We start from the raw sequence: 25,643 nt of genomic DNA, 5'->3' as shown, positions 1-25,643 counted from the left end.
CGCCGGCCTGGGCGGGCTTAACCCCGGAAGAAGAAGCCGGAAACCGGAAGTGACGCGTTTTGTGGCGGCCGGCCGGCGGTGCGACTCCTCACGCGGCGGGCATGCAGCCGGGCGGCGAGTTGGGCTCCACTGTGAGCCCATTCGGCTGGTTTCCACCGCCGCTCCGCCCGCCCCTCTTTTGCCCGCCGCCCCCCTGGGAGCATGGCTTCTGGGCGCCGCCCGACGGCTACGCCCCGCCGCCTGCATGGTACCCGCCGGCCTACCAGGAGCCCCTGCGGCGGCCGCACGGTGGTGAGCGGGGGGGGAAGGGGCCACCTTCTTCTCTCCTCTCCCCTTCTTTTCTTTGCTGGAGCCGCTCCCAGTCCCGTTCCCCGATCCTCTGGCCCCGACTTAAGTCTGCATGGCTCCTTTCCCTCGCTCCCCACCCGGTCGTGGGGCTCATCGGCTACAGCAACTAAAACCGACTGTTCTGTTGTGTGGGTTTTTTGTTTTTGTTTGTTTTTTTAAGGTGGGAACGGCCATTTTTCCCCGGAATGGCAAGGAGAGCAATCGCCTGGGTTTCATATGCGTTCTCCCAGTGGAAACAACAGGCAGAAGGTACAGATGCTGAATTGAGCTGTGTGGCCTTTGGAGCTCCCTGTCTGTGATAACTGTTCTGCGATGTTGGGATGGAGGTGGCCGTGTGGGATTTGTGTCCCTGTTGAGCCGTTGTGCTCTTGATTATTGTTGCTGCCCTTGTGAGATTGAATGTACATGATAAGCAAAATAAGCGTGGTACCCTTGCATGACTGAGGAGGTGATTCTTTCTCTCTGCACTGTCCTTGTGTGGCTTTACATGCAGTACTGTATCCAGGATGTGAATTTGTTGGAGTGAGTCTAGAAGAGGCTGTAGGGATGAGGGCTGGAGTGTTTCTCATATAAAGTAAGGAAGAGAGAGCTGGGCTTGCTCTTTTTGGAAGTCAGGGGGAAGCTCTTTACAAAGAGAGTGGTGAGGTGCTGGCACAGGCTGCGCAGAGAGGCTGTGGATGCTCTGTCCCTGGAGGTGTCCAAGACCAGGTTGGATGGTGCCCTGGTCTAGTGTCAGATCTGGAGATGGGTGGCCCTGCCTATGGCAGGGGAGTTGAAGTTTGATCCCTAGGGTCCCTTCTAACCCAAACCATTCTATGATAAGTGGAAGTTGTGGAGGAGCCTCATTGTGGTCTTCTGCTACTTAAAGGGGACATATAGGAAAGTTAGGGAGGGGGTGTTCATCATATTCATCAGGGAGCGTGAGAGGACAAGAAGTAGCAGTTTCAATCTCATCTATACATCTACTGTTCTAACTATAAGGAAGAAATTATCTGCTCAGGGGTGGTGAGGCACTGGCACAGGCTGCCCAGAGAAGCTGTGGGTCCCCCATCCCTGAAGGCGTGTAAGGCCAGGATTGATGGGGCCCTGGGCAGCCTGAGCTGCTGGGTGGCAGCCGTGCATATGGCAGGGGGTTGGAACTGGTTAGGCTTTGAGGTTCCTTCCAACTGAACCTTTTCTATGAATTGGCCTTAAACCCTGAGCTCAATGAAGGTATCAAATCCTAAATGCATAATCTCAATAAAAGCTTTTATAGTGATGATGCCCAGTTACATGAATTGCTTTAGTGGTCCATTACATTTTCAGACCCTGGCAGCCACATCACTTTGCTGTGATGCTGGGAGAGGGAAGGGTCCCTACTGCCCCCTGAGCTCCTACCTGTCACATGAGAGCAGGTGTAGACTGACTTTATGGGGAGGAGGTGTGGAGCTGTAGCCTTGGCTCTTCTCCAAGCTGCTGGTAAGTCTGTGTCTCCAGAAGTGATAACTGATAGAAGAGTGGTAGCAGAAGGAACCGAGTGCAGCGCATATTGCTTAGAAGATGAATGATGTGAATTGTAGCTTTGTTAATTTAGATCATTTGGAATGTTTTATTTGAGGTATTACCAAAAGATTTATTTCCTAGCTAATTAAACAGGGAGTACCTTGTAACCTTTTAACCACTATGCTGGATTTTTTTTCTTTCTCTTAGAACAAAAAGAAGAAAGAGCCAGTTTTCTCTCACTATTGTGATACCTGTGACCGAGGCTATAAAAACCAGGAGAAGTACGATGAACATATTTCACAACATACACAGGTTGGGCTTTGCTTGCTTTATTTTTATTTCAATCTCTAGTTTCATATATGAACAGATAGCTGTAGTTACTTTTAGAATGGTAGACCTAGCAAACAGATTCCTGAGCTTATAGGAGATTTTTTTGAATGCTGTGTGCAGGGAAGCTTTCAGTTGTATTTTTGGTTTTATTGCTCAAGTCATTTTAATGTTCTTCTGAATCACTGCTAATTCACCCCAGCACTATGAGTAACTTCACTGACATTAACGTAGCACATGAAATGTGTGACAATGCTTTATATGGTAGAGATCTTAAAAATGCATTCCTTTGCAGTAAAGAAGTAATACAGTTTGAAATTGGATAACCCCACAAATCTTTCTTTTAGCTCTGCATTACATTATCTCTGATTATGAGGCGTGTTGGCTTCTCTGGCTGTACAAAGATCAGATGGAACATAAAAGTACATTAACCCTAATTTTTTTGCAGTCATGTTTGTTTTAAAATTGTACTGCTTAAACTCTGTGCCATCAGCTATATAATCACCTGGTGCAGAATTTGACTTGTAAATAAATGTTTGTTGTAATTTCCTTGTATAATGTGATGTGCCTGAAGTTCATCCCCTTTATCTTGCAGTGCACAGAAGAAGGATGCAATTTCAATGCACATGAGAAGTTAGTTCAGATACACTGGAAGAATGTAGGTATCCCAGCTGTCTTCTAGAATATTAATCTTTGCTGTCTTCACATAGCAGGGGGGTTGAAACTAGATCATCATTATAGTCCTTTTCAACCCAGGCTGTTCTATGATTCTCCCCTTCTTCATTCTTCTGAAATTAAAGCATCACCTCCGAGTTAAATCTGTTACCAAAAAATCTTGTGGGTATAAATGTTCAGTACTATATCTTAATGGATTTTAATGTAATTGCTATGTGTAGTCTCAGCATGATTGGAGATAAAAGTGCAGTACCTTTTTTCCTTATGTATTTTTTTCTGCTCCCCCTTCTGGCTTTGAAACATGTCTGAATTTCTTCCTTAGGTACATGGACCTGGTGCTAAAAGAATAAAATTAGATAGTCCAGAAGAGATTGCCAGATGGAGAGAAGAAAGAAAAAAGTGAGTAATTGCTTGACACTTCATAAAGAACAAAATCTACAAATGTCTGTGTTTCCATAGGCCTTTTCATGGTGACTTTCTCTTAGTTAACTCCTTTTCAGTAGATGAAAGATGCTGTAGGGTTTCCTCACTTCTGTGGCTGACTTGGAATACAGTCTTGAGCAAGCAGTACATGGATTTGTTTCTATAAGTAGGGGTTGTGATTTATACGACTTCCCACTTCGCATGCACATTTCAAGATTGCTCATGATCAGCTTTGGCCTTGTGTTAGTGACCTCTTTAGATGAACAGCTTGTCTGGTACAGTCTTAAAGCCCATACTTTCATAACAGTATCTCCAAGGGAGAGAATTAATACTTGTGTTATTTTCAACTTTCAATGGAGCTTTATTTTCAACTTTGTATACATTTTTCTCTTCTGAGGTGCTTGCGGGAGAGCTGCTGGTGCTAAGGTTTATGTGTTGAAATGGTTTTCAAGATGTATGCAAGTACATGCTTTACTGAGTACTACAAACACGACTGTACATTAATTTCCTGCTTCTCTAATGTTTTATACATTGTTTGCTTGGGGAGTAGGTACTGAGAGTCAAAGCAAAATTTATGCCCAGTTTACTGGGGGATGATGCTCTGCCTGAGATAGGAGTCTCTAGAAATTCAACAAATTATGGTAGGCACTTGTGTTTTTTATTCTTTCATATGACTATAATTTTGTTGTGGTACAAAGGTACTGCAAGCCTTTTGTTTCCTGTAGCATACTAAACTAAGTGGAAATAAAGTCAGTCATGACCACCATTGGAAAAGGCAGTGTGGGATGAGCCAGGGCCGCTAGGTGGAGTAGTGCTGTCGCTTATTTTGGTGTTTCTGTTTCTATGTGGGTATCGTATTTAGCTATAATGGATGCATGTAAAATGACTACCTGAGTGGCTTCTGTTAATTTTTGTACGAAAGCTGAGAAAGCTGTACTAACACTTAATAATACAATAAAAGAACTAAATAAGAGCAACGAAAGCCAAGTCTGAGGCTTCTGCAAAGCATTCATTGGTTGTCCAACAAAGCAACAGTGTAATACTGAAGATCTGACAGTGAACATTCAATTTTAAATAGGGGAGGGAAAAAAAGACACAAGAGGGAGTCTGAACTATTAGGCAGTCTTGGTTTATGGTGACAAGTAAAAGCTTTTTTCTTTCTAGAGGCTCCAATCAGAGCTAAGAATGAATCTTTTTAGGTCATTAATAGTTGGTTTCTAATTAGTTTCTGGTGATTTAATGTGTTTATTTTCATACTGCATCCCTGACATTTGTTTTGGTTGTTCTTTCAGCTGCTGTAAATAATGACTTAGAGTTCCAGTGTTCTTCTTGATTAGCTGCTGTGTTGTTCAGTCAAGTATCCTGCTATCATCTATTAAAGCCTGTCTTTAAAGTGTGGCATTCTGCATGATGGGGGGGGAGAGTGGTAATGAGTGAACATCTTTGCAGGAAGTGTGCCAGGTCAGAATGCTGTTTTCCTTTTTCAGTTTCTATACAATGCCCCTCTTGTTGCAGCCTTTGCATATCTCTTCACCTAAAGGCTTTTTAATTGCTTATGGCCCACTGAATTTGCTAAGGAGGCCAGTCTGAAGGCTTTTTAATGTTATTTGATCTAGTAAATCAGAAAGCAGGCAATCTGAAGTTATGCAGGCAGTGATAGAGATGCACTTCTATGGGATATAAGAATTGAGTGCACCCTCAGCAACTTTGCAGACAGCACCAAGCTGAGCGGTGCAGTTGATATGGCAGAAGGAAAGGATGCCATCCAAAGGGACCATGACAAACTTGAAAGGTGGGCCCATATAAGCCTAATAAGGTTCAACAAAACCAAGTGACGTACTTGGGTTGAGGCGATCCCAGATACAAGTACAGACTGGGGGAAGAACTCATTGAAATCAGAGCTGCGGGTAAGGAATTGGATGTTCTGTTGACTGAAAAGCTTGAAGTGAGTCAGCAGTTTGTACTTGCAGCCCAGAAGGCAAACAGTATCCTGGGCTGCATCAGAAGAGGGGTGGCCAGCAGGGAGAGGGAGGGGATTGTTGCCTTTCTACTATGCCCTTGTGAGGCCACTTCTGGAGTATTGCAACCAGACCTGGGATCCCCAGCACAAGAGATGTGGAGTTGTTGGAGCAGGTGTAGAGGAGGGCCCTGAAGATGATCAGAGGGCTGAAGCATCTCTCCTATGAAGAAAGGTTGAGGGAGTTGAGCCTGTTTAGCTTGGAGAAGAAAAAGCTCCAGGGAGACTTCATTGCAGCCTTCCAGTACTTGAAGTGAGCACATAAACAGGAGGCAGATGGACTTTTCTACATGGGTAGAAAATGATAGGACAAGGGGGAATGACTTTAAACTATAAGAAGGGAGATTTTAGGTTAGAAGTCGGGGGAGGTTTTTTGCAGAGAAGCTAGTAAGATGCTGGAACGTCCTGCCCAAAGTGGATGCCCATCCCTGGAGGTGTTCAAGGCCAGGTTGGATGGGGGCTCTGTGTAATGTGATCTAGTGCCTGATCTAGCAGCTGGCAGCCCTGCCCACAGCAGGGAGTTGGAAATATATGATCTTTGGAGTCCCTTCCAACCGAAGCCATTCTGTGATTCCTTTGTTTGGAAGACAAATGGTTGTGAAGGCTGACCTTAGCTTTGGTGATTACGACTGCTTTTCTTGTTTTGACTTGTCCATTCCAACTGTTGAGAAATGTGCTATTCTAGCATTTCTTTAAATACAAGCTTAAAGAGAATCACCAACAGTGCATTTCCTTACTGCACAGAATGTGGCATTGCTGTCCTCCATTCTTTACAAATGAAATCTGAGTACTGGTAGTCCATCTGTTTCTAACCAGCTCTTCCTGAGGAAAGGTTGCTAGAAAACATGCCAAGGCAGCTCTGATGTTGAAGCAAATACCTAAGCTTACTTTTCCTTACGTTTTGATATAACACTGGATGATTTTCTCGATCTTGTGTATTGCTTCTAAATTCTGGCCTGCCCTGCTTTATTTAACGCATTCATTTTTTTTTTTGGTCCAAATAGGGACTGACTGCAGCATTTTCTTGCAATATATTTGATAGGCTGAGTATCTATTTAATAAATGAAGACTAGTGCTGTCAACCAAACCTTTTTTTATTAATTTGTAATCCCCTAGTTGATAATGATAGCCCTTGGCATCTTCCTTGGTGGTACATTCACAGTAGTTAAATAGGTAATAAGGAAAAGTAATTTCTTAGTGCCTGGTACAAGTAGTGCAGACAAAGTGAAGTGGATTAAATGTTTTAAGGTGGACATAAATGGGATAAAAGTTACTGGTATGCACTGGGAATTAAACTGCCTCAGCTAACATGGTGAAATCACACTGCAGATGCAATGCTAGATAAAATGCCTGGGAGTCTTGGAACAGAATTTTATCAGCTCCCTGTGGGCCCATTTGGGCTATACGTGTCCCTTTTGCTGTTGGTTGTATGCTCAGTCAGGACCAGCTCTGTAAGTCACAGTGCTGTTCCTATGAAGATCAATTTGTGTAGCTTTGGACTCCAGAAATGTGCTGTGTAAACTGCTATAGAAACAGTTCTGTTTTCAGTTAGGCATTGACAAAGCTCTTTGTGCTTTCGAAGAGCTCTGTTACTTTGGGTAAGATGTAGTGCACTGGACTATCAGGCATGTATGATTTTTGGCTAGAGCACTCATTTGTTGGGGAAAAAAACAACCTGTTTAATAAGGCACACAAGTTAGTAATTATGCTTAATGTCACCATTTCCACCCCCTGGAAACTTAAAGTATTTTTTACCTGGCTATCATTTTGTTAGTGCAGATGTGCTCTCGGCCTTACAGTTTTACAGTGCTATCCTGAAAACTTATGCTGAGAAACATCCCATCGGGGTAACAGCCATGTATTTGGAATCTGCAATTGTTACAAAATGGGGCTGCTGCTTTGGGTGATACTGACTCTTTCATCAAAACTGTGCCCGTCCATCACATCCTGCTTTCACTCCTTTTACAAAAAGTCACTGATGTCCCTAAAGCCATTGTGTTGACTGATAAGGCTACCTGTAGTCAAGCTGTGCCAAGCTGTTTACAGGACCCATGTGCTGGGTTACTTCTGTTACTTCAGTGGTGCTTGTAGCTAACATTTTAAGAACCTCATTTTATTGATGGAGGAGGGCATGTCTTCTAAGGATACAAGCCTGGCTCGGTGCATCAAATCATAAAACTTGACCCCTTTATATGTTAAGATTCAGTATGTGCTCTTCATGTTCTGCATTGCCACACTTGTGTTCAGGAGCTGTCTTCCTAAACTTCCTAAGTAAGAATTTTCTGTCAAAGAAAAAGGTGGGGGGAAAAAAATTCCTCTTTCTGGTTTCTCTTGAGTATCTTGTTAGCTGCTCTTAGATGGTGAAGTTTACAAAGTGTGGGTCTCTTGTGTACTTGTACCTTGAGGGCATAATGTAATGTTTGCACTGTAGGCATCTGCCTCCGCTCTGGAGCTAGGTGGAATTTGCTGTTTCCATGGGTAGATCTGGCTGATGCTCTGTTTTGTTATTACATGTGCAAGCCCATCCTATTGCCCAGTTCAAACAGAACAACCCTGAATCTAGTTGTTGTGTGCTACTGAAGCATAAATATATACTGAGGATTCTTGCATGGGCAATCACTCATGATACAGGTCAAGCAGTAAAATTTCTTAATTACAGAAAGCCAAGTTGGTATTATCTTTTATTCTCGTGATGTTACCAATCTTGGCTGGAACAGCCTGACCAATTTATGTTTCTTTAACCAAAATGCATCTGTCAGTAGTTGCATAGACCCGTTTGTGCTCAAGCAGAGCTGAGGTCTGGGATTGTACTGGGGCTACAGTGCCCCATCCCTGGGAGTGTTCAAGGCTAGGTTGTATGGTGGGGCCTTGGACAACCTGATCTAATGCCCAATTCAGTGGTTGGCAAACCTGTCTTTGACAGGGGGTTTGAAAATAGATGATCTTCAAGGTTCCTTCCAACCCAAGCTGTTCTATGGTATCTGTAACAGGCTGCCCAGAGGCTGTGGAGTCTCTTCCTTGGACATCTTCCAAAGCTTCCTGGTCATGATCCCAGGCACCCTACTCTGGCTGCCCCTGCTGAAGCAGGCAGTTGGACCAGGTGGCCTTTAGAGGTCTCTTCCAACCTCAACCTTTCCGTGGTTCTGTGATGAGATGTGGATTTGCTTCCATTTTTGGAATGGTTGGGTTTGGCTAGCACTGCCTTGGTCCATGTGTTCCAGCAGGGACAAGTGGGATTGATTTGACCTGGTCACCCAATGAGCCACTGGAGTGCTCTGCTCAGCCCTGTTGCACAGCAGAGCACCTGGGGAGGTGTGAACCCAGTCTACCTTGTATCTGTCAACAAGAGATATGAAAGTCCAGAGCTTACTGCCCATGAAGTCTTTAGATTGCAAAATAAGCTGTAGGTGCCTTTTTACTTGTTATAAAATGCTCTGTGCGTGTGTGCTATCAAAATAGGTGCGTTTTCTGCAGAAGATAAAGGTAATGAGTGAAATGCTATTAATTATCTTTATCAGGGAGAGTTGGAGTAAGCAGTTGCTACAGATGTAGTACAGGTAAGATGTACTTCTGCAGGAATACTCAGACATGAGATCTGAGCTTTCTACAGCTGTTAGTTTGTCTGTCAATTGAAAAGCTTTTCTAAAAGAAAACTTGTCTGTCTTGGCACTGAATTGAATTAAAAGCATTCATGGAGTTCATTACAGTGGCTCAGTGGAGGGAGTGGTAACTTGTAGGAATGAAAGTGGGAGGCAGTCGTGTCTCAAAGCACGTTGCTGAGTGCATGTCTGAGTATGTCTTTAATCAATGTAACTACAAGAGCACTTTGGAGACTTGCTCCAGGATTAAGGGTTTTACCTTACGTCCTTATTTTTAATGACCAAGAGAAGCTTGGAGTTCTCCTCTGTATAGCTATCTTGTAAATAACTTGGTTTTTTTTCTGTGGGCCTTACTTGTGTGATAGCATCCTAAGTTTCCTCCTAAAAGTATGGAGGGGCTGTCAAGCATGGGGGTCTTTGAATGTGAAGCTCTGGAGATAAAATAATTCATTCCATGCCTGCTGCATACTGGGAGCTTTATAATGGGGACAAAGAAACATAAGTAGTGGTGAAGAGTGGAGATGAAATATCATATCCCCGTGCTCGCTTCAGCTATGTATGGTAGGTTTCTGGGAGAAATCCAATGAAAATAGACTCTGATAGCCTATACTCAAATCCTCTTAAAGAAGACAAGTTCAGTGATGTGTTTAGGTGTGTCTTAGAAAATGCTTGTCATCTTTTTACTTGATACCTAGTCAGAGCTGTCTTGAGTCAGCATGAAGCTTATCGTTCTTACTGTAAAAGAGGGAAGATTAAATATTTAAAGAAAGATGTGTCCTTTCTGATAACTATATATAGCAAATAGCTGTTCTGAGTTCCTTGTTACTCCATTTTAATAGGCATCCCATATTTATGTTTTGTGATACTTTCCAGAAAGGGGCGGTAAATGGTTCTCATTTACCACCTTTATCTCAAAGCACTGAGGTCTGGCTAACTGATGTTTACAGAGCATCCAGCGTTGCCATTTTAGGGCTTTGACAGCAATTTACAGGAGGCCTTGCATGTTGGAACCAGTGTGGTGTTCATCTGCAGGGAGGAACGGTGAGGGAGGTGGGGAGTGGGAAGAGAGAGGCGGTTTGGTTTGGTGGATGATTGTAATAGTAGATTTGTTTTGTTCTGCATGACTTAGCAATTCTTTCTCGAAGCTGGAATAAAAAGCTGGTAATATTGGCGTAACAGAGTTCAGTATGCAAGCACAATTCTGCATATTGTGCAGAAGGAAGCTTTTTTTTTTCCCCTTAACTATGCTACTGAGGGAATCTTTTGCATGCAGAAGCTGTTCTTTAAAACCCTTTTTTATGTAAGAGTTGAGCCATTGGTTTGCTGAAGGCATGCTGTACCTCAGGATCCTTAAATACTCTGGTTAAAGCACTGTAGTAATTAAACTGCAAGGCTAAATCATGTGCTGTGGTGTGCAGGGACAGGCAGAGGGTCCAAAAGCATGATTCAGCTGTTAGTCTTTAGCTTGTCTGATGGTGAGGTAAATCTGATAGTGCCAATTTAGTGGATTTTTGTTGCATGGGAGTGTGTGACCATAAATACTCAGGTTTCTTTTCTTCATCAGTGCCTTTTTAAGAAGGAAGCAGTCTGGTATGCTTACATGAAACATAGAAACTCTCTCATGCTTATAGAGAATGCTGGTCTGGTAAAGGGTGAGTTGGCCAACTACAGTGAACATCTCAAGAGCATATGAATTTTTTTCTTCTAGAAATTTTCCTACATTAGCAAACATTGAAAAGAAGAAAGTAATGCAGATGGAGAAGGAGGAAAGAGGAGAAGTCCTCACCACCCCGCAGTTTGGGTAAGCATTTCAAAATCAGCTTGTTGCTTTCCTTCTAATGAGTTCAGACGTATGCTTTCTTACTGTGGTCTCCCAAGCACTTACTGCAATCCACTGCACACACAATCTAGCTGGCCTTTAGCAGAGGGCAGGTCACTTGACAAATGGCAGATGTAACGTTCCTTTGTTTACAGTGCTTCATAGTCCACTTCAGTTAAATTAAACAATGATTGTGTTAGAAACCTGATGATGTTCTTGCTGAATTCTACACTCTGGTTTATTTGAGAAGCACACTCTAAGGGCTGTTCATTAGTTCGCCATAACCTTGGTCTCTGAAAAAGAAATAAGGGGGATGGAAGTCACACAACATAATTAATCTGTGGTCTAATCCTCTTATGACTGGAAATGGCCAAGAGACTTTGTGTGAATTTGACTTTTTACTCTCTGCTTTCAGATGATAAATCAATGATCAAGTGGAGAGTAGAGGAAGATTTAACTTTGTTTTCATAGTTTAAATAGTGCTATTGTTGTTTCTTCTATCCATCTTTTTTTTTTCTTTTTTTTTTTAATTTTTTCCACAGTGTTAGTGTTATATGGAAATAGCCAATTCCATTAGTCTTGCTTCAGGGCCTGTGGGAAGACTTCTATCTGAAATGATCCACCACCCCCAGAACATTGTTTAAGCTAGAACGACTGAGCCAGAAGGCAGGAGTGGACCCAGTTCTAAGAGGCTCTTGCTAAATTCATTTTGTTACTATGTGGAAGTGAAGCTGGAGATTGACTCCTCCCCCCTCAAGGGGATGACAAAACAAAGAGCTTGAACCATGGTAAATCAGTTGAGCTAGTGCAGAATGAGGTTCAGACAAGGCTAGTGTAATTTGTTGAATGGTAGCCGTGCAAATTACCTTGGTACAGCATGTGCTTCAGATGTTCAAATGTTTACTTACCTCTCCCCTGCCCCCTTCAACTTGCTGCCTTTTATTCCTCAGGAAGGAAAGGCTTATAGAAGACTGATGCAGACGTACTTTGCACACAAGGGACCAAAGCTACAAACGTGGAGTTACATTTGGAAAGTCTTAGATGCAAAGATGAGTTTTGCTTGTCAGAATAGCAAGCTATTTGGTGTCTACAGGTTTGTTTGGCAACGTGTGGCTGTTCTAGTGAACTGTGAGTCAGATGCCAAACGTAATCTTAAATGTAGTCAGAAATCTTTTAGGTATGTTAGTAACTTTATCTGGAAAACTGTTAGGGAAGGGGAAAAAAAAGCCCCCAAAACTGCTAGTTGATTGCTGTTTGCTTTCATCTGGTGACCTTTACTTCTAGTTAATTTTAGACATTTTCTGCCTTTTTTTTTTCCCTTTTCCCTGAACTTGTAGCTCAGAAGGCTTACTCTACTGTCCAGAAAACTGTCGTTTCTGCTTGGTTTATCAACAGTAAAGATTCTGAAATTGTTGCTTATCTGGCAAACTTAATGATGCACGAGGCAAAAATAGAATACATCTTGTTCTTTGCAAGCTGTACTATTAAAGCAAATAGCTAAGTAAGATTTAGAAAGGATTAGATACTTAACACTTGTACAACACTTTCCATTTGTGGTTCTCTGAAGTGCTTTACAACTGCTAATTCCCAGCATCCCTGTGTGTGAGATTAGAGAGGCAGGAGGACCACTTGGGCAGTCTGTGGTGTCTTGCAACAGCTAATTAATAGCACATGGCTCTTTATCCTCTTTAAACAGGAAGTGAAGAGTACATCTTTCAGTGCAGGAAGGCAGATGCCAGGCTGGCACTTGGCTGAGATGTGTTTGTGACCTTGGGGTTTCTTTCTGGGAATTTGAGGCCCTGTGAAAACTAGAATGTTTTTGTCCCTGGTCAAGGACAGTATCAGTCTATGTTTACTCAGTATTGTCCAAGTTATACAACAACATCCTGAATTTAAAGCCTAGTATAAATTCAGAAATGCAGTTTGGAATCTTAAAAGGAGGTGAATTACAGGAGACACTGCCCTACTTCACAGATAAGAGGCCGATGCACAGGAAGGTGGTGGCTTGTATCTCTCTTCATAGGAGAACTATGGTGAATGATGTTCTCAGGACTGAGCAGTTCATGCTAGACACTCAAGAAACGGTTGAAGAATTAAATGTTTTGTCATCATATAAAGCCAATTTGAATGCTCTACCCGGTACTGCTTGCCTCAAGAGGAACTTAAAACTGGAGAAGTGTGAAAGAGGGGAACATTAGTTAGAAGTGGAAACATTTTTGTACAGGCTGAGGTGTGTGGTTTGGGGGGATTGTGTGACAGAGGAAAAATTGTTTGGGTGAGAAGAGGTAATTAGAATATCTATACGCTGTTTCTTGTAACTTGAGGGAAAAATGAAGTTAACAGATAACCGTTTTATTCTCACAGTGAGAACAAACCAAAGGAATCTTTCTCCACAAAGCGTTAACGCCTTGCTGCAAGATGTGGAGACAAGCAGAAGTTTACACAGCACCACACAACATGAGACACAAAGCTATCAGTGTTCAGTGAGCTGCTCTGGTTGGAGAGGGTGTCTAGGTGGTATGCTGCTGAAAGCTGGAAGAAGATGAGAGATGTGACTGCTTGTGAGAAAAGGGGGCATAAGCAGCCAGCAGAACAGGTCTGTTTTTTACCAGTGATATGGTGCCAGGTTAGAAACACACCTTTGAGGCTAATCTTGCAGGTGTGTGGCTCAAGGCCCAAGGAGAAGTGTCAGGAAGAAGTTATTGCCCAAGCATGCTGTCATACAGCTGAGTAGGGCTAACAGGATCTCTGCTGTGCTGTAGGTGAGACTGAGGGACAGTGTACTGAGCCAAGTGAACCATGGGACTGGATCAAGACTGTCAGATCTTTTGTTGTTATAATGTGCTCGTGACTATTTGCAGTCCTGTGTTGATGAATTAACTTTCTGTTGCTTGAAAAGAAATATTTTCAGGAGGCTTAGGTTGTCAGTTCTGTATTTGGTTTTCTGACTGGGTCACACCTATTCTCATATCTATACGTTCTGAGTTTGTTTGGCTGACTGGATACCTTCTAGAAATATGCTTTGTGTTTGTAGGATAATCTGGAAGGCTAGCAGAACTAGCCTGATGGTCTCATTTGTAATTGACTTGCTTTGTCACAGTGGGAGTCTTTCTTCCTTGTCCATCAGAGTAAAAGAAAAGAGTAGCATGTTAGTTTGGAGGGAAGAGCAGGCAGTCATTGCATCTGATCCTTCACTGAGCTGTAACTGGAAAAAGTCTTCAGTAGTGGAAGTATGCTGATAGTAGATGCTTACTTTCTATGCATGCTCCACCTGTTCTGAATGAATTCGTTGCTTAAGTGAAGGGAATATTTATTGACTTTTTTGTAATGTAAAGTGAAAACTGTTTTCACACGGTAGATGATTAAGGAGCTTGCTTAGCTCTTTGCCTTGTTAAAAGATAAAATTCATCAACTTCAGACTTTTCGTGTAACCCTGCCAGTGAGATGAGCTGTGACTGCATATGTGGTCTGTACCACACGTTAGCTGAGCTGGAGCAAGTCCTGATGTTGAGCTGTGTTGCTGCACCTTGTGTGTACCTGAGCTGCTGAGTGACTCAGTTGATTTTACTCTCCTAGGTTGTCATTCTGTGAACTCTGTTTCTCTTCTCCAGCAAAATGAAGGGGATGTGGAAAGCTACAGAAGATGAGAGATCTGGGCAGCAAGGAAGACAGAAGAGAAAACAGAAGCGTCAGTTCTGGAAGAAATTCAAGAAGAATGGTGTTGATAGTAATGTACCATCACAAAGAAATCAAAATGAAGCTAATGGACCAGGAAACAGTACATGTGAAAAAGAACATGAAAAACAGCCTGCTTTGGAGACTCAGCCATGCATGAAGGACGTTGACCCGCTCAGTCTTCTGGCAAACAGTGATGTTGGTAAGATGAAAAAGCTCGAGGAACTTTTAAGTAGTGCTGTTGAAATGATTACTGAACTTCTGTGGAGCTAGCAGCTTTGGGGAAGAGCTGGGGGTTTCAATATAACCAACAAAGAAACCCCACCACACTGTCAATGATGAAAAGAGAGCTAATTAGACATGTTTATAATGGCAGACTTTTTCTTAGTAGAAAATTGATGGAAAGCTTTTCCAGTATGCTGGGACAATAATACTACTCTTTGTTATTAACAAAGAAGCACGGTAGCATGGCTAGAATAGTTCTAGGGTCAGCAGGGTCACAAATCTGTAACTTTGAATGTAGTCCAACATCCCTGTGTCTAAACTTTGCATTTAGAACTTCCTTTTAAATGGTAATTTCTGTATCCTGATTCAGAACGTGGTCTTCTAAGAAATCTCATAGAATATTGTGGATACTGACTTGATGCTTTAAATCCAATATTTAGCTAACAAATTGAAGAGCGTTACTATACTACTATACTATACTACTAAAGATAAAATTGAGGTGCTCCATTGTTTTTAACAGGTACTTAGACAAAATAAGATTCCTATGGTTATAATCTCCATATGTTAGGAATGCTTTTTTTTTTTTGCCCAACATTGTAGTGGAGGGAATCAAAAGTAATTTGAGCCCTAGGGAATTGATGCTGTAGTAGTCTTGAGAAGGAGACCATAGAGATAGGTATTATAAAATGGTATTTGGTGCAGGGCAACGCATGGAAATGCATGCTGTGCATCTAGTGATGCTAGTCGTTGGACTGAGCTGACTTTGGTAGGAAGGCACACATTCAACTTTGTCTTTTTGCTGTAGTGTTCAGGGAAGGTGATGATGGTGACTAGGAGGCTTGCAGCCTGCATTTCAGAGGGGAAGAGGAGCCTAGTGGCCTTGGCATAACAGTAGGGGAAGGGGAGAAGAAATAGCATCTGAGTTGTTTTGAGTTTAGGTAATGAAGGTTTTACCTGTTAGCTGGGGTTTTGGAAGTGATGCTAACAAGTTTGTGTGCCATGGTATTTATTCTGCTGTAAGTATTATGCAACAGACTAAAGCACGTGCTTCAAATTAGGTTACTACGTTAACATATAAAGTAAGAAAATACTTTCAAAGCCAAAAGAATAAAGTATTTCAACAAAAGAATTGTTTTTGAAGGGTGTTTAATGTTTTAGAGTTTTGCAAATAATATTTAGAATGTGAAAACAATGGGTTTCCTCGTATGAGTTAAGTGACATGAAAATATAAGCAGTTGTTCTTTTAATTCCATTTTTTTTCCTAAATTATCTAACTTGCTGTTGATGCTCTCCATATGTGTGTATTTCCTGAAGTATTACTGCTTAGGGTTTTTTTTTTTGTGAGCATGTTTTGTTTTCCCTGTGCTGGCAGCAATATAAACTGTACTGATAGAACTATTTGTAATATAGTCAGCGGTGATGTAGTGCTCTTAGAATATGGCACGTAAGCTGACTTATAGTCCAGCTATTTTTAGCAGCAAGGCTAGAATGCATCCCCTGGAAAGGCTTCTGATGTCGAGTTTCTCTTCTTGAAGACATGATCTTCAATTAGTGGGAACAAGAACTCAGCATCCCTGTGCAATTTGTTTATTCCACTCATCTGCGTGTTGGGAAACTAAGTATGATTAAATATAGCTGCATTTCCCCACAGCATCTGTGCTTTACTTAATGATAGGAATTTGAATTGTATGCAAGCACAGCTAGTGACTTCTGTTAGGTAGAAAAGGAATGCAGTACTTAATAATGTGTAATAAATCCAGTTCATTTTTCAATAATGAAGTAGAACAGACATCTCCTTTAAAATCCTAGATCTGAAGTCCATGGTTTTGCTGTATAGAAACGTTTTGTTGGAGTATTTAAACCTTTCAAACAGCAACAGCCCTTTCTCTAGAGGCAGTGTGTTTGTGCATAATGCGTTCACTGAAGTTCTTTTCAGTAGCTCGTTCCTTCAGAGCTAAGACATTCAATGGGAGATGAGGAAAACAATTTTCCTCTTCATTTATAAAACAGAAGCAAGATAAAGTGCCAGGTCTAAGATTCCCGAGGGAATTCTGATCAGAAGCAGGCAATTGTATGCAGTAGTGAATAACACTTCTTCAAGTTGTATTACTGTGATACGCTTTCTATTTGATAGCGTTTTCTGAATTTGCTATAAAGCATTGGTACCCCTGTTCATTGCAGGGGAGCTGGACTAGGTGGCCTTCAGAGGTCCCTTCCAACTCTATGGATTCCATGATTCTTTAAAGTTTGATTTTTAGCAGTCTTCAATAGCTTCTTTGCGTATTCATAAACCGATTTCCAGTTTCATGGCCAGATGCTCTTTAAGAAACTTGAAGTATAAAAAATGTGTGTGACTCCTCTATGCACTCAACAGTCTGAGTGTGATGGAAGTAGAGAGCAACTGGGAATTGAAAGTCTCAAAATGACTTGGAGTAAATGCCAGAGCTTTATACTTGCTGAAGTATGCCATATATCCTGCTAGGAAAATGCACTGTGTTTTCCATGAACTTCCAGTGTAATTGCAAGTTGATGTGATTGCTGAACCAGTGAGTCAACCTCTCATAAAAGAGTATACTGTAAAGAAGCAGGAAATTGATAAATACACAGGCATTGATTTAAACTAAGTTCTACCGAGTAACATGAGCTTCAGTGAAATGAGCTGACAATTGTTAATGAGATATTAAAACAAAACAGCAAAGCACTTTTGAGATCTTCGCTTTTCAACCATGAGTGTTTATTACAGAGTATTGCACCGCTCTCCTGTGGGGTATAATATTCAAGTTTCAACAGCTGGGATATGTGAGGATGCAACGTTCTTTGTAACAGTGACTGCAACCAGTCTATTTCCATTAGCCCAAGGAGTCTCATTTCTCAATGTCTGTGGTAGCTTTTCTGTTAACTTCAGCACTGTCAGAGTCTTTCCAAGGTCTCAATGCGTATAGATCCTTAGCTTCAAACTAAAGCCATCATCATTACATACAGTTGTGTATATATATATTTCGGAAGGTTGCTCTGAGTATGTCTCCCATTGTCAAAGTATTGTCAATTTCAGCAGTTATGTATGACTTGCCTATTTTCTGTGTTCCTAGTATTCTTTTTTTGGAGCGATTTTTAGACTGCAGCACCTCACTCATGCATATCCACAATGCTCTGTCCTATCCATAATCCTCTGCTGAGGATATTAGTATTAAACAATCTAAAATCCTGCTGAAAACACATTGTCTGATATGTAGCCGACGTCCTCAATGTCCCCAGTGAACTTTTTTTTTTCCTATCCAAGAATTTCTGTTGTTAAATCCTCACTCTGAGGCTAATTTGCATGTTTAAATTACTGGTTTTTAAATCTTTCTTCCCCACCCCCTGCCTCCACAGGACTAAATCCAGCAAAACCTCAAAACATGTTATGAAATCTTTTTTTCCTCTTTACCTGTGCTTGAAATAAAACCTATAATTATGTTTAATATACGAAGAAACTCCAAGCTGTTGTTTGGGAAGTCGAACTATTTTGTTTCCACAGCTTTGACTGTAAACCAGTGGTGAGACAGCTTGTCCTCCAAATATCTGTGTTGGGTAGGTGGATATGCTTGTTATCAATCCATGGTATTGAGCAATGGTGCCTAACGCTGGCTTTGCATATTGATCATATGAGGATTTAACAATTCTGGCTGTTCGTACAGGGAGTGGTGGGGAAAAATCCCTCTTGCCTTTTCTTCCCCTGCAGAGTCTGACAAGGATGAAGCAGAAACTGAAGATGCGAAGCTGGAGATGACTGTTGTTCCCAAACAGGTGACCTCAGCCTTGAGTTCGTTGTCAGCCAACTATGGCAGTGCCTCTGAGAGTGAGCCTGAAGGTGTGTAGATGCTCTTCCTCTGATGTTCTCCTCTATCTCTTCCTTCCCAGTGCTGCTGTGTTTTATTAGGAAATATTTTCTTCCTGAAGGCTGGGAGGCTTCACCTCTCATGCATTTGATCCCTTATTATCTACTGCTGCACTCTCCATTTATTTGTAGATGCAGCCCTTACAAGTGTGGTAGCATTCTTTGACTGCATCCCTGAACTGCTGAAAGCTGCAGATTTCAGTGTCTGTAAACCTACACAGTACTTAAAATTTCTTCTTTAGCTGTTAGGGAAATCAGAATGAAGTGTAGCATGTAGTGATTAGCCAAGGTTATGCATAAGGTATAATGCCAGTTCAGTGGTTGTATTCCAGGACTCTTGCCTATGGAACTGCCTGTTGATCTGGGGCCTCTCTGCCAGTGCTGTAATTCAGAGCTGTCTTATACTTGTTCTTTCTTTTTTGGTGGCTTATTCTAACAGAGAGAACCTTTTTAAAGGTTAAGCATGGGGATGTTTTTGCAGTCTGTGCAGAGAACCTCTCCAGTCTGCTTTTGAGGACAGTGCGTGCTGGTACTGGTGTAAGTCATGCACAGAAAGAGTCAGGGAGGAGTAAAAGCATGTGTCGTCATTTTGGCCACACTCTTTTCCCCCATTCCTTCCTTGTCCCAGTTGGAGCACTAAATGGGGGTTCTCTGTAAGACATTACTCACTCCCAAAATGGTGATAACTCTTGATATGAGGGAAGTACCCAGGCAGAGTATAGCATTTGTGCAATCGTCTGGTGCACTGCAGTGACCTTGTCCACCAGGGCTGTGCCTCATCTAATTCCATGTCTTTTTCTAAGCCTATAGTATATTTTAGAACATCTCAAACAATGTTTCCTGGAAGATTGGGTGGATTTCTTTCCACCCTTTGTTTGCCTTTTCTCAGCACCGTGACCTGAGATGAAGGGTGGGCATAACATCTCTTTGGTTAGGTTGTGTTTTGTCAAACTTTCCAGGCTTCTTATAGGCATGCAGTTCTGGGAGATGGGAAAGGTAGCCTGTCTTCAAGCTTGAACAGAGCCAGGAAAACACTGTTGTGCTCACCCCATGAACTAATTTCTATGTCCTTAAGGGCTTTTTCCACAGAAGGCTGTTGGGTTTTCTTCTCTTTGTAGTGAGACTTGAACTCTGCAGTGCTTGGATGTTGTGCTGCTTTGAGCATATGCATCAGTGTATAGCAGAGAACTGCAGCTGCTTGTTTGCAGTCAATTACAATGCCTTACTTGTCCCAGATGGCTTACCTAAAGTTGGAGAGAAGCTAGCAGACAGGGGACTGAACTTAGCCATGCTGTGCCCTGTGTAGTGATTTTCGCAACAGCCAAACTTGCAGCAAGTTATACTGTGATGAGGAAGCAGTGTGCTTTCTAAGTGAATACAAGGCAGAGACTTGAAAATCTTGTTCAGCTCCTTAAACACAACAGAGCAAAACCTACCCCTCTGCAGTAACTGTTTCATTTGCTGTTCTGTGACTGCTTAGAAATAACTTTTTACTTTCAAATAAAAGCCCACTCACAGAACAACGGAAATCCAAAACCCCAAGCAAAAGCCTCCCTTCTTCCAAATGAAGCGTGTACTTCTTCAGGTTATATAGAAAGAATACTCAAGATCTGCCAGTGCGTGGGAATATAAGCATGTTAGAGGCCTTTAAGTCTGGGAGGAAAGTGTTAGTGTGTTTTTTTGCTTTTGTTTTTTTAGAAGTCTCTGTCAAGATTGCAACAAAAGCTGAGAAAAACGAAGCAGCGCTCAGAAATACACCTCGGAGTCCTGATGTTCCTCAGAATCCAAAGCTGAATCAGGAGCTTCCAGAATCTACAGACACTACGCTAAGAAGCTCAAATTCAAATGCAGGCCCTCCCAGAGTCCCTGATAAAAGGGCAAAGAGAACGTTACCTCTCCTTCCAAAACGTCGTCCAACTCTGCTGGAAATGGTAAGCTTTACTGTTACAGTGGTGTCTGCTGTACAAGAGCAGCCCAACCTGTGAGCAGTTCTCCTCTCCCCTCAGGAAGTTAGAGAGGTCTGTTAGCCGAAGCAAAGGCCAGGTCTTAAAATAGCAAGTAAATGTTTCACTCAAAGCATAGATGCTGAAATAGACAAACGAAAGAATCCTGGCATGCATTTGGGTAACAACTGATTTTGGTGAGAAGAATGCAACTTAATTGTGTGCTTGAAATGAGCTGCACAAAGAACAAAATCTGTATTTTGTCCCTCTCCCCTTCCTGTGTTAATATTCTGCAGGCTTGTTTGTGTGTAATCCCATCAGATCTATGCTGATCCTCCTCTTTGCGCTCACCTTTGTTACTCAGCTGCCTGATTGAGGAGGAGGCAGTTTTTTCAGCTGCAAAGATCTTGTTAGCAAGGGTGTTGGGAGTCTTAAACTGTAGAGTGCTGTTGGGCTGCAACCTGCACCTGCATGGGGTTCTTCTCTGTAAGGTTTAAACCAATCTGAGGAAGTGACTACAGGTCATGTTGAAGAGCAGGTTGGTGTCAGAAGGATCAAAAAGAGGTTCGTAGGTGCCAGTGTAACGCGTCACGATTCTGTTCTGAACAGCAACCTGAAGAACTCTCTATGAAATTGGTTTTCTTTAGTGTAGACAAAACTTTTGACAAAGCTCCCTAAGCACATAGCAGTCTTTATCTCTGACTTTTCTAAGTTGTTGGTGATCAAAGCAGTGAAGACTCTGGAATACGTCATATGAAGGTCCTGCAGTTTGAGAGAAGTGGCACAGGTGTTGGCTGAACGTGGGGATCCTGAATTGTAGCTTGCTAGTATAGTCAGTCCATTTTTAAAAGTATGTTTTATCTTTTGCCTCTTAATGTTCACATTTCTTAAAGGTTGTGTACTGTGGCTGTCAATTACAGAGGAGTGCTTGAGATTTGCAGGTAGGCTTCTGCAGCTTCAAGGAACCAAGGGTGCTGTTTCTTAGTGAATTACTGAAAACGTTTCCAAAAAGCAAAGAATTTTTGCTCAGAAAGTGATGCTATATGAACTGAAATGATGACTTTTTAAAAACAGTGAGGCACTTGGACAGTGAATTTGGGCACTACTACACTTGATTATCATAGTCATGCAAACAGTGTACGCTTAGCAGTGCTGTTTGCTGACAGGCCTCTACAGATGTCACTCCAGAGATACCCACCACTGCATTTAAAAATAGGTAGGGATGATGCATCCCACCTGTACCTTTGTTATGCTCTTTGGAAATTCAGCACTTTCTTCCTCACCTACAAAAATAATATAATTGTACTGTCCATTTGCTGCCCTACTGTGCATCTACAGGTTGAGACAGGTTTGTGAAGATTCATGTAAGGTGCCAGTACTGGTAACAGCTGGTGCCAGCTGCCTGCAACACCTCTTAAATAAATAGTCTAAATAGGAATGTGTGCACTTTAAAGTGGCTGGCTATACTTACCAAGCTTCTCTGTGGCTTTGCAAGCAAATTCTGGCTAGGATGTATAATACAGAACTCCTGACAATGGTCAGGTAGTTAAAGATTTACCTACTTGCTTTAAACTTGTAGTATTTTCCCAGTATTAGCTCTGCTGGTGCTCACAATGACAAAATTTTCCTTCAGCCTTCTGGCTGGTTTTTAACACACAAATGATCTTTAGGCTGAAGGAAATGAGGATGGTCTCTAGCGTTTTGATTAAGCTGTTAGACTTAAGTTATGTCCCAAAATAGATGCTGCTATTTAAGTCCACAGTCTGGTAGCTGTCGAAACGTGCCCTTTCTGTGTATTTATAAGTACCTTACTCTACTCAGATATTGTCTAATAAAAGATGCATGGGATATTAAATTACAGATACAGTATAGCCTGCAAAGCTTAAAAAATGCTGATAGACTTGCTACCCTGATGTATTGTCCAGAGCCTGGAATCCTTCATTTTGGGTGTTGGATAGCTCATCTCTGTGATATGAGAACACAGTCATTTGAAAGTACCCTGGAAGATAACTGAAGAGGAAATTCTGTGTTTAGGTGTATTACTGATGTTCTCTGCCACCTGAGCAAACTGAGATTGACAGCGTAATCCAAACGGTAGTCAGGTTTTTCAGCTTGTTCAGCCTGTCTTAACGTATTAATGGTGCTAAATGAGTGATGCTTAAACATATGTGTTTTGGGCATGTGAGCATCCATTCATTTTAGCGGGTCAGCCATGTATAAATACCAACTGTGGTCCTTCTGAACCTCTCTCCTTGCCTTCACCTTGCCTGATGCCTGTCCCACCTGTTCTTACCCATACATCTTTGTAGGTGTGTGTCAACTACAGGCCAGTGGAGGGAAATAACCATCACTTTGTCTTCTTTCTTTGCAGTTACTGGCCCAGGACATCCGACATGAAAGGAATGTGATTTTGCAGTGTGTTCGATACATTGTACGAAATGATGTGTTTGGACTTCATTCCAAAGCAGAAGCAGAGGCTAAAACAGAGACTGGACAGGCCTCTAAAACTACAGCAGAGACTTTGACAGACAAGCTCGATGGATCTCATTGTTCTTGTAGCTCTGACCTTCAGTTAGCAGGAAAAGAAAAAGATGTGTTATTAATAGCCCATGGTGAGGAAGCACCCATAGATCAGGTATCACAGATGCATCACTCAGCAGATGAGGAGATATGGGAAACCCCAGCAATTCACTGTGAAGAAGGTGTCTGAAGATGGGAACGGCTCAGCTTTTCTACCTGACATCCATTTTTCTCTTTTGAAAGACAGAATTATAACAAAATCATTAAAGTATATAACGAGAACGGTTAAAACCATGTTTCTGTTCTGCTCTGCCTGAGTTGACTGCTTCCTTGTGAAAACAGCATTCATGTTGAGTAATTTTATTTCCCCACAGCTGAAACACAGCAGTGGCACAGAGTATGATCTTTCCTGGAGAAGGTGTGGATCCCTGGTTTTGAGCTTCAGAGCTCTGAATGTTTTACTTTGTTATGGAAGCTGTCAGTCCATTGCCTCAGCCAAATAGTGCTGGAGTATGGTGGATCCTTCTCACGTGAAATCATGGCCTAGAGTGGATATGAGTACCTGAGCTTCTGGAGTTATCTGAATGTCCTTCTTAAATGATTACTCATAATTTTTTTCAGCTGTTATTGGTCTGAAGTAAAAATGGAAAAAGAAATCAAAGTGGGAGAAATAACTGACCTGGCTCTAAAAGCGCTGCTTGTACCACGAGTATCTAATTGCACTGAGCAGAGAAATAGAAATGAGAGTGCACACTGATGCAAGAAGGATTTTTAAATGTCAGTGTCAGTAAGTACTGCTTGTATCAGTGCTAGATCAATGTTTGGCCTCAGGTACCCATCGTTACACCTTAGACCTTAACTGTTGTCATAGGCATTGCCTGTCAGGTTTAACTCTTGAAGTAAACTCCTGGTACTGAGAATATTAGGTTGATTAGAAAGGTTACGAAGAGATGCTTGTTTCTCTGTCTTCAATATTCATTGGGCATTTTAGCTTGCTATCTGGAGAAATGTCTTCCTTGGCCTATTGGTGGATGTTTGTGTGCTATATAGTGACTTTTCATGCAATTGTGCACACTCATTCTTCTGTGTGGCTGTGCATACATGAACTGTTGTGAACACAAACCATCAGCCAAGGTTTAGGAGCGAGTTCTCTTGATCACATTGTGCATTTGTTTGTTAGAATCCTCCTTGTGCAGGTGTTAGTTTGTCACGCTGACACTGAAAACATGTCATGAAAATAGTCTGTTATCAAGTCTTCCACTTCAAAATATTTTGCTTCTTGTCTTTTAGTCATGGCTAAATGTCAGAGCTGAGTTACCTTCTCAGGGATTATAGTTTCTCTTTGCTTGCAGTCCAGCCCTCCATTCCACCACCTAAACACGACTCTTGTTGCTGTTTAGCGAGTGGTTATTTTCTGTCCTCTGGTTTCTTAAATTAAAACTTGTGCCATACATTTCATCTGTGGTGTATAAAAAAAAAAAAAAAAACAAGAAGTAGCTGAAAATTCTGTCCCACTGCTCTATTTATAGTGATAGCTGCATATTGTGCACTGATTAAACTTATGGAATTCTATAAATATCAACACCCTTGTAAAAAATTGTCTCAAAAATGTGTAGAATAGACTGATGCAGTGATCATAAACATATTTCTAAGGCAGATGATTCATTCTTCTCATGATGGTCCCACAAGCCATCTCAATCTCACTGACTTGAATATGGTTCTTTACAGTCTTACTGTAGTGAAAATATTGGCAGTGGGCTCTCAGCCACAGAGATACCTGGCACTCAGGCAGAACCTGGCTTCTGGGTGGGTTGTACCAGTGCTGCTGAACATATGGGTAACAACTGCACACATGCAGGAAAAGCAATGGAGGTCTTAGAATCAATGTGAAACTGCACTTTAATCAGCCCTTAACATGCTTCTATCCCTACCACGTTGATGGCAGAGCTTTCTTTGATTGTATACTCTGACTCCATTTAAAAAAAAAAAAAAACAAAACAAAAAACTTTAATCTGAATTCTTTATACTGTTGTCATATATTTCAATATTAAACTTTCACACACACACACAAAAAAAAAGACTTTGTCAGAAGAAAATCTTTTCCAAGTGGGCTTCTTCTGGGGGAAATATCTACAGGATTGACATAAATCAACAGCTGTTTCTTAGGACCTGTGTTCCACGAATGCAAAATTGCTATTGTACTTGGAATCTTTTCTGCTACTGTACTTGGAATCTTTCTTACTGCAGATGTGTGGAGACGTTCAGTATGACTGCAGTTCACAGTAGAACAGAGCTACAGCACAAGTTGAAGCTCTGTTCTCTGTCCTCTCCTGTTCTCTGCTTTTATTTTCCTTTTCTTCTAGGCAGAGCTCAGACTTCACATCCCCTCCTCCCCCCTTGCTATTCAACTTTAAATTCAGCCTTTGGCTATGAAAGCTGCTGTAATAACCTTTCTGATACAGACAAATACCAGCACAGACAAATACCTATAGGCTTCTCCTGCCCCATCAACTTCCCTGTTCTCTTCTGAGTTGAGGGGGTGGGTTTTATTTACTCTTCTTAGCATTAAGATGCCTCTGTATGAAAAGAACTTCTTGCTTCTGACATGATATGAGAACAACGTCTTGATTAATCTCTGTGTAGTTCTTTGCCTTTAACATTGTTACCTGTTGTGGTCCCTTCTAATTTTTGCAGTGCTATTAGGGGGGAAAAA

At 41.7% G+C, this 25,643-nt stretch overlaps 1 protein-coding gene across 2 annotated transcripts; it reads left to right on the top strand.

Moving 5' to 3' along the window:
• Positions 1-54: 54 nt before the first annotated feature.
• On the top strand, positions 55-24,508 carry NUFIP1 (NUFIP1, FMR1 interacting protein 1). Of its 2 annotated transcripts, XM_046941589.1 has the most exons (11): positions 55-291; positions 509-597; positions 2,038-2,142; positions 2,753-2,815; positions 3,155-3,231; positions 10,580-10,672; positions 14,302-14,567; positions 18,312-18,440; positions 20,166-20,398; positions 21,304-21,351; positions 22,782-22,988. In XM_046941589.1, the coding sequence occupies exons 1-10, from the start codon at positions 102-104 to the stop codon at positions 21,340-21,342; spliced, it is 1,284 nt and encodes a 427-aa protein (XP_046797545.1). In that variant the 5' UTR covers positions 55-101; the 3' UTR covers positions 21,343-21,351; positions 22,782-22,988. The 2 variants fall into 2 exon arrangements, with proteins under 2 accessions (XP_046797545.1, NP_001025996.3); NM_001030825.3 differs by lacking the exon at positions 21,304-21,351 and having other exon boundaries at positions 86-291; positions 22,782-24,508.
• The last annotated feature ends 1,135 nt before the right edge of the window (positions 24,509-25,643 follow it).

Source organism: Gallus gallus, chromosome 1 (genome assembly GCF_016699485.2).
Source record: "Gallus gallus isolate bGalGal1 chromosome 1, bGalGal1.mat.broiler.GRCg7b, whole genome shotgun sequence".
In the NCBI taxonomy this organism is placed as follows: domain Eukaryota; kingdom Metazoa; phylum Chordata; class Aves; order Galliformes; family Phasianidae; genus Gallus; species Gallus gallus.
Note: the sequence above shows the minus strand (reverse complement) of the source record. Positions and strands in the feature narration are given on the sequence as shown.